Genomic DNA, 19,456 nt, shown 5'->3' on the forward strand with positions numbered 1-19,456 from the left:
CGACCTACCATGGCCCGCTGCCCAGAGTGGCAGGCTAAGGACCCGGACCCGGCGCCAGCCCATCCTCGACCACGGCGCGAGCGCAAGCGCAGGCATCCCGGAGCTCCGCCCCCGGCTCGTCCCGGGGCATTCTGGGAGTTGGAGTTTATCCCTGGACGAGGCGGGGCGGTCACATGATAAAGCGCACCAATTGGCGTGCTTCTTACTTCGGCACGACTGCTGGATTTTAGCCAATGAGAAGTCGACTTCGTTTTCTGCGGGGCTCGGGACTGTGGCCGTCATGGCGCCGCCCGTGAGGTATTGCATCCCGGGTAAGTGAGCGTGCCCACAGCAAATCCTGGGTAGGGACAGAGGCAGGAAGACGGGATGGCCACAGCTTCTGGGGATCCGTAGCTGATGCTGCCTTTTTTCTGCAGGCGAACGTCTGTGCAACTTGGAGGAAGGCAGCCCCGGCAGCGGCACCTACACCAGGCATGGCTACATCTTTTCGTCGCTTGCTGGCTGCCTAATGAAGAGCAGCGAGAACGGCGCGGTACTGGGCGGCTCTCCCTCTCTTTTGCCCCTCCTTTCTCTTAAACTGGCTTTGATTTCGCGGTCGTTAGGCAGGGACACCGAGGACGCGTCTTTGGTGCCTCACCAGTAGAACAAGCTGATCTCTGTTTCTGCCAGCTGTGGTCCCCGCACTCAGCAACATAGACCAGTTGTTCTGCTCTGTTGCTGACACTCGGGGAAGGAAGTTGGGAAGAGCAGAGGGAACTGAATCCTGTGTTAAGTCTGCCACCTCTGTGGCCTCATCTCGGTCCACTTATCCACTGAAAGGTCGATGCAGGAGACCGGAGGCAGATACAGGGGGCGAGAATGAGGAAGCCCACGTGAGGGTGAGAATGAGGGCCTGCTGGTACCATCAGAAAACAACTCTGTTCCTCGTCAAACCAGTTCCCCCACCTGCAAGCCCGGTCTCCCTCTCCCCAGCCTATAAAAACCTGCCTCCCCCTGACAATGGGCGCTACTTCACCATCCCCCACCCCCACCCCCTTGGGTCCGTGAATCTCGCCCTGGAGCTTGAATTAAACTTAACCTGGCTCCTCTTTACTGTACCAAACCTTTCATCCACCTCACTCGCAGTCTAATCATACTGGCTTCTTTCACTGTCACTAACGCGCTAAGTTCTTTCCTGCCACACACACAGAGCTTTTATACATACGCCATCTGTCTGGAACATGATCCTCTCCTCCTTAGCCTATTTTCATTCCTACCTGTCCTTCAGATAGCCTCTGTAGTATCTATCGCTTGCTCAAAAAAAGCAAGGAAGAGATAAATAGAAGACAAGACTCAAAAATATCAACATTCATCAACCACACCAAGGAGAAAATCCTACAAGTATTCCCTTTAAATAGAAGTAAACAGCCATGGCCGCTATTTACTTTTATTTGGAAATTCTAACCTATTCAATAAAATGAGTAACAGAAAGTAGTAAAACTTTGGAGGAGTCGTATTATCCATGATTATAAGCAATGTGGTTGTACACCAAAAAAGCATAGAACTAATTAGAAATGGTTAGATTATGTCTGCTAGTGGCATTTTTCCTGTGACCCCTTGGCTCTCCTTATTTCTAAAATATCCTAAGGCTTTCTGCTCTGGGCTGCAAATGCATTTATTCTACCTGCCCTTGTGACCTCAGCTGTAGATTCAGTGATTTCTGTTTTACTCTCAAGTTGCAAGTACCATTACCCAAAGTTTTGCCAGATTACCCATATTTTACTATTCTCTTTGCAGCTTCCTGTGGTGTCTGTGATGAGAGAAACAGAGTCCCAATTACTGCCAGATGTGGGAGCTATTGTTACCTGTAAGGTAAGTTGGTCCTACTTGGGATACCCATCCAGTACTAAAAACCATGACTACGGTAGAACTGCACTGTCCAGTAGTAGCTACTAGCCACATGAGACCATTTAGATAGATAAAAGTTTAAAATTTACAGTCCTCAGTCCCACTAGCCATATTTCAAGTGTTCAGTAAGCACCTAGAGTTAGTGACTGCCCTGTTAGTCAAGACAGACAGTTTTTTCACTAGCTGGTTCCCTGAGTATGTAGTTTTACTGGTATCTGGGAAACTGTAATCTTCTGCAGAAAAGCAAAAACTTGCATATTCTAGCATTCATTTTAAATACAAAGTCTTGTAACAGACTTCAAAGACTTGAGGGAAGTACAAATTAAAGCTATACTAGTCAGTAACTGTGCTCCCTGCCCATCCCCCCACCAGGTTAAATTAGCTTGCAACTCTTAGTTTCTCTCTTTATTAATTGTTCCATCAGAAAATCTATGTGTAATTCTGAAAATAACTTGAAAGGCAGTGATCCAAATATTATGCAGTAGCTAAAATGTGGCCTTAAATTCTGCTACTTACACAAGCCTTTTAGTAAGATCTGTTAAAGGTCTACATTTGCTATAATGCTTGCCTATTTATGTTAGACTTCTGTATTTTTCAAAACAAAGCCTATAGCATATGATTTCATTTGATTCCCACAATAACTCTTGGATAGCCCTTATTCCACTTTACATATATCATATATGCAGGGATACATAGGAGTTAATTTAAGTTCTTAGTAGATTTGCTTAGACTAAAATCCTAGTAATTTCTGGTTAATGTTGCCCATTTCTGTTGACGACTGCTAATTCTCTAATACTGCTCATTACTTCACTCCCCAGGTCTCTAGCATCAATTCACGCTTTGCCAAAGTACACATTCTATATGTGGGATCTACACCACTTAAGAACTCTTTTCGAGGAACTATCCGGTAAATATTCTTGTCTTCAAATTTGCCTCAGTGTGGGGAATGAAACTAGGATAGCACTGGAGACTGGAATTTTTGGGACAATTACAGATCCTACACCTATCTGCTTGTCTCTTTTTTGTGCTTTGATTCTCACCAGGTAGTGTCCAAAGAAAATGTGATATGAGTTAGGGCAAAAGGAGAACATTATTGAGATATAGGACTTAAAAATAAAGCAGAGGAGGGCCTCCCCGGTGGCGCAGCAGTTGAGCGCTGGGTTGCGAAGCTGTCCGCAGCCTCTGCAGCGCCAGTTCGATCCCCGGCTGCTCCCCGGCCACCGGAGGAGGGTCCCACATGGCGCGCAGACCTCTCCTGCGGCCCGCTGCTCCCCTCAGCAGTGTACTTCGGTCCCTCTGCCTGCTCTGTTCCCCGCTCTGGCTCTGGTGAATTCTCTCACCCTCCCGTGCTTCTGACTGTACCCAGTGCTTATATAAATAAATAAATAAATCTTAAAAAAAAAAATAAATAAAGCAGAGGAAATAAATGAATGAATGAATAAAGCAGAGGGCCTCCCTGGTGGCACAAGGGGTTAAACGCAACCTATGAAGCTGTCTGCAGCCACTGCAGCACGAGTTCGATCCCCAGCCAGGGAGCTACCCACATGGCGCAGGAGACCTCTCCTGTCTCGCCCACTGCGCCCCTCAGCAGTGTATTTCAGTAAATCTGCCTGTTCTGTTTCCCACTCTGTCTCTGGTGAATCCTCTCACCCCCCCAACTCTGGCCTGTACCCCAGTTCTTGTATGTATAAATAAATAAATCTTTAAAAAAATAAAATAAAATAAAGCAGAAAGAATTGAGCTTGGGTGGAGGTTAGTGATGCAGGATGATCATATCAAATAAATTACAGTGTATTTCAGGAAATTCCTTTCTTTCTTGAATCTTATGTACATTAAACCCAGGGATTGAAAGTCTTAAAAAGATAGTGAATAAAATACTAGATAGATAGATTTTTTTTTTTTTTTTTTGGCTTTAAGTTATTTGAAGAGGGATAGTTTTTGCAAGGAGAGCTATTTCATTTCTGAAGTCCTTTCCCCTCCTCAGATTCTATGTGGTTCCAGAGCACGTGTCAAAGCACGCCTAAGATGGCAGAGTTTCTCATCTTTTCCTGCCAAATCTGATCTGCTCGTCTCATATGTGCTGTCACGCTGCATGTGTCATCTACAAATGGGAAATGGGGAAAGTAGCTTTCTCCTAGGGGGTGCTGCTCCTGCTCCCTAGGGCGGCAGCTGGGCCCCAACTGCTGCTAGTTCTCTCTGCTCTGGTAGCTCTTGGTCCGCTAAGCGTCTGCAGGATAATTCTTTTTCATGGAGAATTAATATTTCTGTTCTTTTTTACAGCAAGGAAGATGTTCGAGCTACTGAAAAAGACAAGGTAGTTGATTGACTCCTTCCCTCTCCCCCTCACCCCTCACTACGCCCCCCTTTTGTGGTTTTCAGTGGCTTTAAAAGGAGCTCCCAATCCTTGTAAATTATTCCAGTGAATTTCATAAATCTTTGTGAAGGTAGAATCCAAGGACATTTAAGGTGTTTCCTGCTGGAGAGTGCGGAACTCACCTCACTCTCCCTTTGCTCTCCATGTGAATTTTGTTCATTCTGGTGAGCAGGGGGAGGCTGGTTTTCTCTTTGCCTTTGAAGCCAGATATTTATTCATTGCTGTTCCCTCAGACTTATTCCGTACCTTCTCAGAACCACCTTTGTCCAAGTCCGAGTCTTGATAAGATTACTGAATTCAAAATCTTTCATTTGTATAATGATGCTATGGAAGCAATAAAAGTTGATGACTTCTATCCTCTGGGATCAGAAAGTGGACTGTCTCTACCAGAGGATTCATGGTTTCATGTGGCCCTGACCTGATGTAGAGTTTTCCCCTGATACCCCTGTTTTTTCTTTACAGGTTGAAATTTATAAGAGTTTCCACCCAGGTGATATTGTCTTGGCCAAAGTGGTATCCTTTATTCCAGGCAGACTTGTGGTCCTTTGTCAAAAGAAGTGAAAGTAAAGAAATAAGTGGCTATGGGAGGGAAGACTCATAAACCATCATTTTCCTTCACCAGTATCTGTCATTAGATCTCCCTCGGTGATGCACAGTCCAACTATCTTCTGACCACTGCCGAAAATGAGCTGGGGGTGGTGGTAGCCCACAGTGAGTCAGGTAAGTGGAGCCACCCCTCCACATGCTCACCTTTCCCTGGGAGCTATGGTTTGGGATTACTCCATTGTTTTCTAGTAATCTAGAAAGCAGTACGAGTATAGATTCTTAATACGGAGATTAGAACAGTTCTTCTTATGTAAATCTGGGGTAGGGGCAGGAGGGCTCACTGTATAACACAGTGGAATGAACAAGATTTTTTCCTGACAAGGTGTGGTTCACTAGGAACCTTAGTGACACTTCATTCTTAGCCAGCAAAAAAGAAGGATCTCAGGCAAATATTTGGGGTCTCAGTTCTAACACCACCTTTTCCCTTCCAGGGGTCCAAATGGTTCCCATCAGCTGGTGTGAAATGCAGTGCCCTAGGACCCACACTAAGGAATTCAGGAAAGTGGCCCGGGTTCAACCTGAGTTCTTGCAGACCTAAGAAGCCACGTTTTACCCCATGGAAGAGGGTAAGCTGTTTCCAGAGTACATGTATGAACATAACATCAAGATGCACTGTCTTTATTCAGACACCTGGGGTCGGCCTACAACCACCTCTAGAAAAATCTGCCAGAAACGTGCTCTTTATCTGGGACATTTTTCTTGTGAACCTTTTAGTAGGTTTCATTTTCATGATAAATTTCTCTTATGGAAGCACCAGCAAACAAACTCTTAAATGTTGGCAAGAGCCTATTCCTTCTGACAGTCTTAAAGATATGTTGTTTTTTGTATATTTTGGGTTGTTTTTTTTTTTTTTTTTGCTGTGACAAAGAAAACATTTACTAATTTTCTGGTTTCTGTTGTCTTGAGTAGGGAAACAAATCTAAATGGTGCCATAACATTTAAGGCAGGGACTTACCTGGTGTCACCCATTAACTGACATGTGTCACATGCTTGTTTGCAGACAAAGCCTAATCTCCAGTCTTCTTTTTGTGTTTTTTTATTTTCTAATTACCTCTATTCACTTAGTGCTAACTATGTGCCAGATATTGGGTCAAGACTTTATATACTTTCCGTCATTTAGGGAGATTATGGTTTGGTGCGAACTGTAGGACATGTGATTGTGGTAGCATTCGGAGTTCTCAAAGTGATTCGGTAAATGTAGCATACTGAGAGTGGGTACGCCAAGAAATATTTGTTAAATCTGAATTGAAAAGAGGCACAAAACACTGACATGTGAGGTGGCCAGGAAAGGATTTGTGACAGGAGATAAAAGGAATTTTAAAGCACTTAATAAGTGAATATGTTCAAAACAGAGATGCCCAAGCAATATACCAACACAGGAATGAACACATAAGTTTGAGGATGAGGAAGGGGTGACGGTTAAGCCTGGAAAGGTCCCAGAAGGAATGGAAGGAAAGATGAATCATGATATGTCACTTGAGATGTCATTCAAGGGGCCCATATTGACAGTGGCAGAGGGTGAGCTTTGGAGTCAACTCTGCTGGGTGTATGTCCTCTAGAGCAGGTCCAGTCTATTTTTGTTTTATTGAAAACAGATACCTGGTGTCAGCCAGAAACAGCTCTGTAGGTGGAACATTTTTCTTGGCAAACCTTTCAGTGGGTTTCATTTTCGGGAGTGGTAAGTTTCTCTTTTGGAAGCACCAGCAGACCAGCAATTGTGGTAATTGTAGGTCCACCTGCAGTTGTAAGAAACTAAGCAAAGAAGTCCCTTGTACACTCTGCCCAGTTTCTCTCAATGGTGAAATTTTTTTTTTAATAGTTATTTTTTTATTTATACAATAGCTGGGGTACAGGCTAGAGGCATGGGAGGATGAGAGGATTCACCAGAGACAGAGCGGGGAGCAGAACAGGCAGACGGACCAAAAGCACTGCTGAGGAGAGCAGCGGGCGCAACAGGCGAGGTCTGCCGCACCATGTGGGAATCTCCCTGGCCAGCCGGGAATCAAACCTACACTGCAGAGCCTGCAGACAGCTTCACAGCGCTGTGCTTAACCCGCTGTGCCACTGGGGAGGCCCTCAATGGTGACATTTTGCAAATTATCATATGCTTTAAGAATCAGGGTGTCAACTTTGATCTTGAGCAATTTCTTTCTTTTTCTTTAAGTCTGTTTGCTCATCTGAACAGTGTAACCTCAGGATTTTTGTGAGGAAGAAATGCATGAAAGCGCTCAGTGCCTGCTCCTCTTATTAAACTTGCATATCTGATTGCCTTTTATCAAGTGTCTATTAAATGTCAGGATTTATATGAGACACTGTAGTTTGTTTAATCAATCTCCCTTTAGGATGAGTATTTTATTATTTTTTTTAATTTTTTTTTTTTTATAAATTTTATTGTTATATTCCCCATACAATTGCAGCCCCCCCATTCTGACCCCAATCCCTCCCCTCCCACCCCCGCCCCCCTAAAAGTGTCTCTGGTTCATAGTTTTTTGTTGATTTTGATTTTCACTTTCTTATAGTTATTCATTTTCCTGGTCCCTTATTTAAGTTTTCTAGATTCCTGCTATGAGTGAGACCATCCGGTATTTTTCTTTTTCTTTTTGGCTTATTTCGCTGAGCATGATCCCTTCCAGCGCCATCCATGTTGCTGCAAATTGCATGTGTTTATCTTTTTTGAATGCTGAGTAATATTCCATGGTGTATATGTACCACATCTTCTTGATCCAGTCATCTATTTTTGGGCATTTGGGTTGTTTCCAAAGCTTAGCTATTGTAAACAGTGCTGCTATAAACATAGGGGTGCAGGTGTTGTTTGGAATTGATGTTTCTGTGTCCTTTGGGTAAATACCTAGGAGTGGAATTGCTGGATCATATGGAAGCTCTATGTTTAGTAGGTCCAGAAATCTCCACACAGCTTTCCACAGTGGTTGGACCAGTTTGCACTCCCATCAACAGTGCAGAAGAGTTCCTTTTTCTCCACACCCTCGCCAACATTTGTTGTTGCTAGTTTTTTTAATATGTGCCATTCTCACTGGTGTAAGATGGTATCTCATGGTAGTTTTGATTTGCATTTCCCTGATGACAAGTGATGTTGAACATTTTTTCATATGCCTGTTGGCCATTTGCATTTCCTCTTCAGAGAAGTTTCTTTTTAGCTCTTCTGCCCATTTTTTGACTGGATTATTTTCTTTGTTGTTGTTGAGTCTCATCAGCTCTTTGCAGATTTTTGTGATCAGTCCTTTATCATTAGTGTTGGATGCAAAAATGTTCTCCCAGTTGGTGGGGTTTCTCTTTGTTTTTGTTATTGTCTCTTTTGCTGTGCAAAAGCTCTTTAATTTGATGTAGTCCCAGCTGTTTATCTTTGCCTTCACTATCACTGCTTTGGGTGATGTGTCTGTAAAGATGTCTTTGATGTGCAAATCACGTAGTGTTTCGCCTATATTTCCTTCTATATATTTTATGGTTTCAGGTCTTATGTCTAGTTCTTTAATCCATTTTGAGTTGATTTTTGTGTATGGTGTGAGGTAGTGGTCAAGCTTCATTCTTTTGCATGGAGCGACCCAGTTTTCCCAGCACCATTTATTGAACAAACTTTCTTTGCTCCAATGCATAGTCTTTGCTCCTTTGTCAAAGATTAGTTGACCATAAATCTGTGGGTTTATTTCTGGATTTTCTATTCGATTCCATTGGTCTGTATGTCTGTTCTTGTTCCAATACCATGCAGTTTTGATGATTATGGCTTTGTAGTATAGTTTGAAGTCTGGGAGTGTGATGCCTCCATTCCCTTCTTTTTTTTTCAGGAGAGCTTTGGCTATTCGGGGTTTTTTGTGATTCCATATGAATTTCATCAATAATTGTTCTATTTCTTTGAAGAATGACATTGAAATTTTGATTGGAATAGCATTGAATCTGTATATTGCTTTTGGAAGGATGGCCATTTTAATAATGTTTATTCTTCCAATCCATGAGCAGGGGATGTCTCTCCATTTCTTTGTGTCTTCTTCAATTTCTTTTAACAGTGTTTTATAGTTTTCTTTGTATAGGTCCTTTACCTCTTTTGTTAGATTTATTCCCAAATATTTGATTTTTTTTGTTTCAATAACAAAAGGGATGGTTTTTTTGATTTCTTCTTCTTCAGATTTATTGTTTGTGTATAGGAAGGCTACTGACTTTTGCGTGTTGATTTTGTATCCTGCCACTTTACTGAACTGATTGATGAGTTGAATTAGCTTTTCTGTGGAGTTTTTGGGGTTCTCTATGTATAATATCATATCGTCTGCAAATAGTGATAGTTTGACTTCTTCTTTTCCTATTTGGATTCCTTGAATGTCTTTCTATTGTCTTATTGCCCTGGCTAGGACTTCCAGTATTATATTGAAAAGCAGTGGTGAGAGTGGACATCCTTGTCTTGTTCCAGATCTTAATGGAATTGCTTTCAGCTTTTCACCATTGAGAATGATACTGGCTGTTGGCTTGTCATAGATGGCCTTTATGATGTTGAGGTATGTTCCTTGTATCCCAAGAATTTCAAGGGCTTTTATCATGAATGGGTGTTGCACTTTGTCGAAAGCTTTCTCAGCATCTATTGATATTATCATATGGTTTTTATATTTCTTTTTGTTGATGTGTTGGATAACGTTGATTGATTTTCGGATGTTAAACCATCCTTGTGTCCCTGGAATGAATCCTACTTGGTCGTGGTGAATTATCTTATGGACACATTGTTGGATTCTGATAGCTAAAATTTTATTGAGGATTTTTGCATCAGTGTTCATTAGGGAGATTGGCCTGTAGTTTTCCTTTTTTGTGTTGTCCTTGTTCGGTTTTGGTATTAGTGTAATGTTGGCTTCATAAAACGTGTTTGGTATTGTCCCTTCCTTCTCAATTTTTTGGAAGAGTTTGTGAAGGATAGGCACTAATTCGTCTCTGAATGTTTGGTAGAATTCATTTGTAAATCCATCAGGTCCTGGGCTTTTGTTTTTGGGGAGGTTTTTGATTACCATTTCAATTTCGCTGCTTGTAATTGGTCTGTTTAGGTGTTCTATTTCTTCTTTATAGGATGAGTATTTTAAAACCTTACAACTATTAACCACTATTATTTTATTACTACTTTAAAGCTAATTTTTTTTAAACAATCCTACAAAGAAAACCCTTATGCCATATATCTTTATGCGTGTCTATGATTAGCTTGCAAAATAGTTTCCTAGAAGTGGAATGCTGTATAAAAGACTATGTACATTTTAAATTTGTTTTCAGTTCTCCCTACTGCCTTGGCAGAAAGAGGCTACCAATTGATTGTCTCAGCAACAACATTAGCCAGTTTATTTATGTTATCCCTAAACTTCAGTGACCCTGGAAAGTAGCAATCATTTCTACATGCTTAGAGAAGTAAACTAAGGCTTACAAAAATGAACTTGCTCTTGGTCACACAGACGTCAAGTGGCAGAGCAGGATTCAAACCCAGTCTTCCTGTAAAGCTCAGGCTCTTCTACTGTATCCTGGGGCTCTTTTTCCTGAGTATCCAACAGAGCCTTGCATGCAATTGGAGGCTTTCCAGACAGACAATGTCTACTAATCACAAGTGTTCATTGGACACCATTCACTCAGTAAATATAAAATGAGCACATACTCAGTGCACCACTGTTCAGGATCAGGGAGGTAAAGCAGTGAAGGTGATAGAGCCCTTAGGGATCTGACATCCCCGCAGGAGAGACAGATACTAAGTACCATACAAAGAAATATTATAATTTAAGGCAGTAATTTTTAAAATCATCATAAAAAGCATTCAAAAAAACTGAGTGATAGCCTTCCCTGCTCAGCTGCAGGCCAGGCCTGATTTTTCTCACCCTTAACCCTTCTGCATTATAGTACAAGCTAGTTATATCTTCCCTACCAGCCTGAGCTTTGGTGGCAGGAGACTGTCTTTTCTATATTTGAATTTCCAGTACATGGTTTTGTGGTAATGAAAAGAAAATGCTCAGTAAAAATTTTGTTGCATGTACTCATAGCCAACTGAACAGCTATGCCCGGTGATACTAAGTGAAGGTGGTATTTGCTAATCTGAAATCCGTTTGCGAGATTAAAGAAGGAGGCTATTCTTTCTGTGCCCTGGAATAATGGTTCTCAGCCACGTAGGTGGACCTCAAATTGCCTATAGAACCTAAAAGAGAAAAAAGCAGAGCTGCTAGAATCTTATGGGATGAACCCAAAACAGATGTTTATTTCAGTGTCATGGATGAGTGATTCTGATGTGCCATCTTGGCTAAGTCTTAGAAGAGAGAAATAGCAGTTGTTGGCCTCCTACTGGTAATGGCAAATAATGCTGGCTTTCCGGGCCAAAGGCAACACAACACATTCCAGTCAGGACTCTTATGTTGCAAGGAATGAAGACTGCCATAAGCCCAAGCTAGGTCAGGGCAGAGCACCATCAAACACAAGCTGAACGAGTCTGACTTGGGTAAAGAGCTCTTGATCAAACAAAATTACCAACTTTGGGTCTAAGATTTGGTGTAGGCTAAGTAAACTTATATCCCACCAGGCTATTGGAGACTTCAGTCAGTAGAGGTCTCCCTAGGGTTACTATGTAGATCAAATCAAAAAACTAACTTGAAAAACAACCTTTTTAAGTTTCTTAAATGTCTTTCAGTTTTAGAGTAAGGACCTTGATAAAACTGAACTAACACCCTTCACCTGTGCTCCAGTACTGAGTCGTCATCAGCCTTTGCCCAGTGTCCACATCTCTTTGGGCCAGTTTCCTCCTCTGTAAACTGGGGCACCATCCCTTTCACAAGTTGTCAGGACTGGAGATTATGTATGCAGTGTTCCTTAACTGCTGCAGAGCCTCCTAAGAACTTCCTAGATGGTGTTACTTGCTCCTGCAAGGTGAGAGGCATGACGGGCATTCTCTTACCTGGTGGGCTTTCAAAGGCCTTAGAGAGATGAAAAAAATGAGCAGTGCCCCTTCCCAACTGCTATTCTCCTACATCATCATTTTATGAGATTATAATTTTTTTTAAAGATTTATTTATGCATACAGGAGCTGGGGTAAAGGCCAGACATTGGGCGGGGCGGGTGTGTGAGAGGACTCACCAGAGGCAGAGCGGGGAACAGAACATGCAGTGGACCAAAATACATTGCTGAGGGGAGCAGCAGGCAAGACAGGAAAGCTCTGCCTTGCCATGTGGGTTGCTCTCTGGCTGGCCGGAGATCGAACTTGTGCTGCAGAGGCTGCAGATTGCTTCATAGTAGGTACTTAACCCCTTGCGCCACCAGGGAGGCCCTGAGGTTATAATTTTTGAGGATGTTAAATTAGTTGACTGACAGGCTGAAAACTTTAAGGGGGTCATAAAGACTCAAGCTTACAAGTTAATAGAAAAGGATTAGTGTTTTAAAGAATCTGGTAAACAAATCTTACTCTCTGGAGCACATGTTGGAGTTTTAGAATCTGCATTTCCAGTCGAGGGGCTATTAGGCTATTAGGTAAACTGTAGTTCTTGCACCGCTGAGCAAGAACTACAGAGGGGGTAACGAGTGGAGCGCATCTGGGAAGACCTGCCACTCTCCTAGCTCCCAGCCCGAGGTAGGAAACCAAGATGACAGTTGTAAACTAGGTGTGTGAGATTGTGATTGACTGTCCTGCAGCTCTTAATCTGTCACAGGACTTGAGTAATGAGACATATCAAGTTGAAAACTCAGACAGAGATTGCATGTCACAGAAAAAATATTGCACATCACTCCTTTATTATACTGGTCTGGAAAAAAAAATTTAGTACAGTTATGCTCAAAATGAGGACCAAGCAACTGGAACATGATTCAGAAATGAGATACAACGACACACTTGGACATGATCAAAAGGCATTTCACTGCCACAGACAGTAAGGGGATTCTAAAACACACAGCAGGATGAACTCCTTGCAGGTCAAGGAGCTTATCCCATGTTAGTATAAGGAATGGCTTATTTTCTAATGACCACACATGGGAATATTTCACCCACCACTAGAACACCTCAGGAGAGTTTTGTTTTGTATTTTTGTAATATATATAGTTAACTTTTTTTTTTTTTTGTAAAAGTAAATGCACACAACATTCAGGCTTTTTCCTAATCTGATGCCAGCTCCTCAGGGAGGAAATGTTTATTTTAATCACCATGCAGGTTACATTCATCTTCCACTGGCAATGCCTAGACCCCCACAGTCACCTGGCCTCAGAATGGCACAGGACTGGCTCCTGGGAGCACAGATAGGCCCTCTGGCTTCTCACTGATCATACCTTAGCATGGTTCCTCCCTGTCCCCTACCTAAGCCGGCCCATGGTAAACAAAAAACTAGCAAAAACCCCAGCTACTACCTCTCAACTCTTGGCTAAGAGCTTGGCTTGAGAACCCATGCCCCAGAGGGGCCATTCTGACTACACTGTATGAAGGGAGTGGGTGCAAGAGACAAGATGCTAAAAATGAAATTGGGAACCACCGGTTTCCATCTGCAGCTAAAACTTAAGATACCTACAGATGGTCAGTGTGGCATGTGCAGGGGAGAGGTACAGAGGAATGGGGTAGGCAGGCAGGATGTCTTGGGGAATGTAGTCTGTCTGCTCTCCCTCACTTCTTGGCCTTGCCCTGGGCAGCCACAGCTTCCATGGCTTTACGCACGGTCTCTTCATCCCCCAGAAACTGCATGGGCTTGATGGGCTTCAAGTTCTTGTCCAATTCGTAGACAATGGGAATACCAGTTGGCAGGTTCAGCTCCATGATAGCCTCTTCAGAGAGACCTGAAAAATACCCACCATGATCAGCCAAATAAGATGTGAATCCTCACCACCCTGCCAGGTTTACTATCGATCCTCTGGGATAAATAGTATCCTGGCAAAGGACTTGGTAGGAATTAAAATAAGACATCCTTTCTGATTTTTGTAATAGTAATGACCTGTGTTATAACCCAAGGAATGCCCCCAAATGCTTTTTGCTCAGGCAAGAAAAAAGTATGAAAGGTGTGTACCAAATATCCCTCCCAAAGTGGAATCTGGAAGCCCCCGGTGAAGCAGGACTACATATACCACACATCTCTGCAGTCTATCCAGCCTGCCAAAGATCGCATCTGGGTCTCTAAGCCCCGGGGTAAAGCAATTAAAGATGCAAATGGAGATTCATGTGTGAAGTTGTACACTGATTGAGAACAATCAATTGATAAAATTGATTAAGGTCAATTTTATCAGCAGTTTAAACTAGTAATCCTCGTTCAGAGGTAGGCATCTCAAATTTTAATGTGAATCTTGAACCACCTACGTGATGGGGTGGGACCTGAAGTTCTGCATGCATACCAAGCATGCAGGGGTCTTCTGCAGAGGTTTTCAAAGTCTGGAGTAGAAGAGAGGGTGTTCCCACTAGGAATCAAATCTAGCCTGCCTCTAGACTATCAGCCTGCCTGGCCCTTTCCCAAAGGTCTCATCTGTACTGAGTGATTACTCCCGACTAGTGGCTGTTCTGCTGTACCCCTCCTGGGGGCCCATCTAAAAAATGGACATACCCTCCAGATGCTTGACAATGCCCCTCAGGCTGTTGCCATGGGCGGCAATGAGTACCCGTTTCCCTTCCTTGATCTGAGGAACTATCTCTTCATTCCAAAAGGGCAGAGCTCTGGCAATAGTATCCTTCAGACTCTCACAGGAGGGTAGCTGATCTTCAGTAAGGTCAGCATACCTGCGGTCCTAAACAAGAAAAAAAAACACCCATCAATTATTTGCAGTTTGACCTGTTAATGTCGTCACAATTTATCAATTCTGCCACTCATCCCCTATGAAGTCAAAGTAATGGGTGATGGTCTTCACCAGAGGCCAAAAAAAAGAACTTGGGAGAGGGGTAATTGTCCTGCCCCTTTACATACTACTGAAAAGAACAACAGTCCAGAAGAGATATAACTTAGAAAAGGTAGACTACAAGACTTCCCAATTCATTTCATCTTACAACTGGTTTAGGAAGGTATTAAGGCTATGGGTGAGGTTTATAAAATAATGGCAGGGGAGATATATAAGCTTTTTCAAAATAAACTCTCAATTAAGTACTTTGACAAGTTAAGATCATTTACTGGAAAAGAAAAATTACAATCATTTTATATTCAAAAATTATATACTCAATGGGACTAGGCAGACACTAATAAAGCTAGAAAGTTATGAGGCCCAGATTCTAATTCCCTGGTCATGTGTGGAGTAAGCTGCATGTTGTGTTCATACCTTGCTGATGTTGCTGTAGAAGGGATGGTCAGGCTCCATTGGAGGTGGTGGGACATCAAAGGAGCGCCTCCAGATCTTTACCTGGGCCTCGCCATGCTTGGCAGCAGTTTCTGCTTTATTGAGGCCAGTCAGACCCCCATAGTGCCGCTCATTGAGGCGCCAAGTCCTCACTACGGGCAGCCACATTTGGTCAATGGCCTCCAACACCGTCCAGAGAGTCCGAATTGCTCTCTTCTGCACTGAGGTGAAGCAGATATCAAACTCATAGCCAGCATCTGGAAATAAGAAGATCAGGGTGATAAGTTAATCAGGTCCACTCTATAGCCAGAATTTCCTTACACTAATCTATACAGGCAGTCCAAATGAAAATTATTTGGCAAATGTTTGAAGGAAAAACAATATTTTGCCTTAAGGGAAGAAAAAATTTGTTGACTCAGGCTACAGTTGATAACATATCTCCCAGTGGTTCCCCAATAATTCATCCAATCCAGGATCTAAATGTACTGTTGGTGCTAACCAACAGTCTGTACTGCTTATCCTAATCCTCACAATGCTGTGCTTCAGCACATTTTAAGGGTGTATTTCTGCTTCAATTCTTTCAAAGAAAGGATCCTTAAAGCTTGTAATCTCTTAACTAATAACTAGTACTGACAGAGTACTTCATGTTTTATTGAGTCTTCATAATAACCCTATGAGATTATAGTCCTTATTAACCATCTTACCAGGTGAGAAAAAAGTTAAGCAAATTATTCAAAATCACAACTATTGGGCCTCCCTGGTGGCGCAAGGGGGTAAGATGCAACCTATGAAGCTGTCCACAGCCACTGCAGCACAAGTTCCATCCCCCGGCCGGCCAGGGAGCAACCCACATGACGCAGCAGACCTCCTCTGACTCGCCTGCTGCTCCCCTCAGCAGTGTATTTCAGTCAATCTGCCTGTTCTGTTCCCCATTCTGTCTCTGGTGAATCCTCTCACCCCCCACACGTCTTGTATGCATAAATAAATAAATCTTTAAAAAAAATCAAAATCAAAACTATTACATAAAGTTAAAATGCAGGCCGTGTGACTCCAAAATCCAACTCACATTTTCCTGACTCCTGAGAATTCTGATATTGATATTTCAATTAGAATTGTCATTTCTAAAAGATAACTACTAGGAAAAATGACATTTTTAACTCTCAACAATCAGGCCACAGCTAGTGCTCTAATGGGATGCTCATAAACTGAGTTGGTTACATCAAATTGTCTTTTCACTATACACTGCAAATCACACCACAGTCTCTTAATCCACAGTTACTTTCTGCTATCGTCACAGTGCCAGCCTATTCCTGAGTACCCTCAAAGGGATATACTTACTTAGGTCAACTGTTAAATCAAGTCTAAGAAGAGCAACTCATTGGGGGGGAAAAAATCAAATGCTGTGCACTGATTTATTTATATTTATGATTTATATTTATTATGGTTTATTTATAAACAAATCTGTCCTCCATACACAGTAATTATTGAGGGGCGGTAATTAAGAGTTGGTCCAACCAACAGGTTACAATGATTAAATCAATCTTTATCTCATGTTTCATGAAATATTATCCTCCTTCCCACTTAATGAGAAATGCCTCTTCCCCGATGTGGTAGGGTAGAATACTCCCTATTCAAAATCCAACACTTTCCTGGGTACTGTCTGATATTGAAGTTGCCAACAGTAATGAATGAAATATGAAGTATATTTCCCTGCTATTCATTCCATTGAGAAAGACCAATAAGAACTACACTGATGGTAGAAGGGCGGATTAATTACTGGGAAATCCACTGTCAACCCACGGGAAAAGACAGATCTCATTTGTGGGCTTCAGGGTAAGTCCTAGTAGTCTTGGTTACCATCTCCCTAATCTAACCATAAGGGGAGAATCTGCTCCCCAATAAAAGGCTGAGTCACTGGGAAGCAATTATTCCCAGTGCAAACCTCAGCTTCCATGCCGAAAAGCTACTGGCTGTTTAACTGCAATTATTTTCACTTACAGTAGTGCCTCATACTGGATACACAAATCAGTCCCCAAGAAGAAAGGGTGTTCACTTTAGGGCTCCTTTTAACAGAAGTCCAAAGTCTCTTCCTTTAACCTGTCCATTAACCAAAAAGCATACCCTTAGATACTCCCAGGAATGGGGTATACAGTGTGACATGGGTTCCATCCTCTCCCAGAAGTAAAACTGTATGGAAAACTCTGGAAAACCAGTTTTCTCCTGAATTCAGAGTCAAGATTTATAAACCCAATTATCATTTAAAGCCTTAGTAAATTAATATATTTACGTCAGGACTTTAAAATTAATTAGATTATTCAATATTGGTCTTCAATATTCAGGTGTTTAAGCCTTTCACTTTTAAAATAATCACCTGTGGTGCCTATAATAGAAGTTCAGATTTTAAATTGCATTTTTCTTTTAACTAATACTACCAACATATGCTACAAAACTGGAATAAACTTTTATTTTTTTAAGATTAGAAGTCATTTTATCAGTCTTAGAGGACATATGCAATTTGCTTTATCCTGAAGTAGTCCGTCCTCAGCAAGTAAACAAAGCCCATACAGTTCCTCCTCCAGGCAGCAGGAGAGAAAATGGCCTCCTTTCCCAGCACTTTCCCTTTCCCAGTTTCTCCTAAACTCTATGATGTCACACCAGGCCATCCCAAAGTGTTCACACAGGACGCCAACAAGGTTATATTTCCCAGACTTTCTAAACGTTTGTTCCATTTCAAAAATCTACAGCGAACACCCGAAGCTTAACAGAGCAACCTGGGGCCAAATACCTGTCCACAATCATCAGTGCCAGTACCTCCTCAGTCCAGAGAGTCTATGAATTGCTGACAGCAGGGACTGCTTCCTCATTAGCATTGGAGAGCTGTGTGCAGTAGTGGGGAAGCCTGAGTATGCAAGTGTTATCTCCCTGCCACCTTTGCCCAGTGTCCTTGGCCAACAGCCTACCATTTCCTCGACCTACCTGTTACTCAATCCCAGAATAGGGGCTGGACTAGGAATAAGATATGACCTTGGACAAATCATCTTTGCAGTCCTCAAATTACTTTGTAGGGTTGTGGAGAGAATCAATTCAAATCATTCATTCATTCAATACTTTTGTGGATGCATTCTGGACACAGGATTTGCGGAATGCTGCCGTGTAAAAGGTCTACACATGCACGCGAATTTCTTGGAGTCTTGAAGCCCTGGAGTCCACCCCCGGACCCCCGCGCGCGTCAGGGTGCCAGGGAAAGATTGTGCCCCATGCTTCACCAGGATCCGCAGCCGCCTGAGAAGGCTTGGTTACAGTTGCTGGAACACACCAGGCATCTAATTTAATAACCCGTCCCCGAGTAACTAAATGTTCACACCAGAAAGGGGATTTTGCACGGCCGGATCGTGGAGAGCACAGCGTGGAGAGCACAGCGAGCAGCCGGACAACCGACCCGGGTCCTCGCACTGCACTGGGTGACCTTGAGCAAGTCGACCCCATCCCTCCCCGTCCCCCCCTCCCGCCCTGGGCCCAGTTTCTCGACCGCAAAATAAACTGCCGGGGAGACGACACCCATGGTCCCGGCCTTCTCCGGAGGGCACGGCTGAGAGCCGGGCAGCCCTGCTGGAGGGGCGCAGGCCCGGCCCTCGCAGCCCCCACCCGAGCCGCCCCAGCCCGCTGCGCACCTCGCAACGCCTGCCCGCCGCGCTTCGCCTCCTCGTGCCCGGCCGGGCTCAGGTCCGCGTCGTACCAGCCGCTGAAGCGGTTCTCCAGGTTCCACGCACTCTCGCCGTGCCGGATCAGCACCAACTTGTAGGCGGCCATGGCGATGGCTCGGGAAGACGGGCGCACTGGGGCTCGCCGAGATTCCGGAGTCACAGCCCGGCCCCCGATCGCGCCTGCGCACTCGCGCCACTCCGCCCGGCTCGCGCGCACTTTCTGGCCCAAATCTTTCCACTCGCGGGGGCCGCCCTCCGCCCGGCCGCTGTGCGCGTGCGCCGCGGCCGGCCCTGCGCGCCGGGGGTGCCAGGGCGCATGCGGCCTCGGCCGGGGGCCGCGCGTCCGCCGCGCCGGTCACGGAGCGCACGTACTCGCCGAGGGCGGGGGAGCCGGCCGGGCGCGCGGGGGCGGCGCGCCTGCCCCGGCCGCGGGGCCGCCCTGCCGCGTGGAGCGCCGGCCGCCGCGAGCCGCTCGTCGCGATGAAACGGCCCGTCCGCGTGAGCCGCGCCGAGGCCCGCGGGTCACTTTCCCAGCGCCCCGAGTTTGAGCCCGCGGCTGCGTTGTAGCTTTCGCTCAGGCCGCGTCACCCCGCCCGGCAGCCTCTGAGCGGACCTGAGCCCTGAGTTGGTGCGTGTCTGCCTG

The 19,456-nt window shown here is 44.1% G+C and overlaps 2 protein-coding genes across 7 annotated transcripts; one reads left to right on the plus strand and one right to left on the minus strand.

Moving 5' to 3' along the window:
• Nucleotides 1–265: 265 nt before the first annotated feature.
• EXOSC1 (exosome component 1) lies at nt 266–5,511 on the plus strand (the record flags this gene model as incomplete). Of its 6 annotated transcripts, XM_084244592.1 has the most annotated exons (8): nt 266–311; nt 417–532; nt 1,777–1,851; nt 2,706–2,794; nt 4,168–4,201; nt 4,724–4,774; nt 4,897–4,981; nt 5,299–5,511. In XM_084244592.1, the coding sequence occupies 8 exons, from the start codon at nt 281–283 to the stop codon at nt 5,403–5,405; spliced, it is 588 nt and encodes a 195-aa protein (XP_084100718.1). In that variant the 3' UTR covers nt 5,406–5,511. The 6 variants fall into 6 exon arrangements, with proteins under 6 accessions (XP_084100718.1, XP_084100719.1, XP_084100720.1 ...); XM_084244593.1 differs by lacking the exon at nt 4,724–4,774 and having other exon boundaries at nt 281–311; XM_084244594.1 differs by lacking the exon at nt 1,777–1,851 and having other exon boundaries at nt 281–311.
• Nucleotides 5,512–12,709: 7,198 nt separating this feature from the next.
• Nucleotides 12,710–18,919, minus strand: PGAM1 (phosphoglycerate mutase 1; the record flags this gene model as incomplete). Its single annotated transcript, XM_084246096.1, has 4 exons — nt 12,710–13,633; nt 14,389–14,569; nt 15,092–15,366; nt 18,781–18,919. The coding sequence occupies 4 exons, from the start codon at nt 18,917–18,919 to the stop codon at nt 13,464–13,466; spliced, it is 765 nt and encodes a 254-aa protein (XP_084102222.1). The 3' UTR covers nt 12,710–13,463.
• Nucleotides 18,920–19,456: the final 537 nt, after the last annotated feature.

This window comes from Talpa europaea (assembly GCF_964194135.1).
Source record: "Talpa europaea genome assembly, chromosome: 10".
Taxonomy (NCBI): Eukaryota; Metazoa; Chordata; class Mammalia; order Eulipotyphla; family Talpidae; genus Talpa; species Talpa europaea.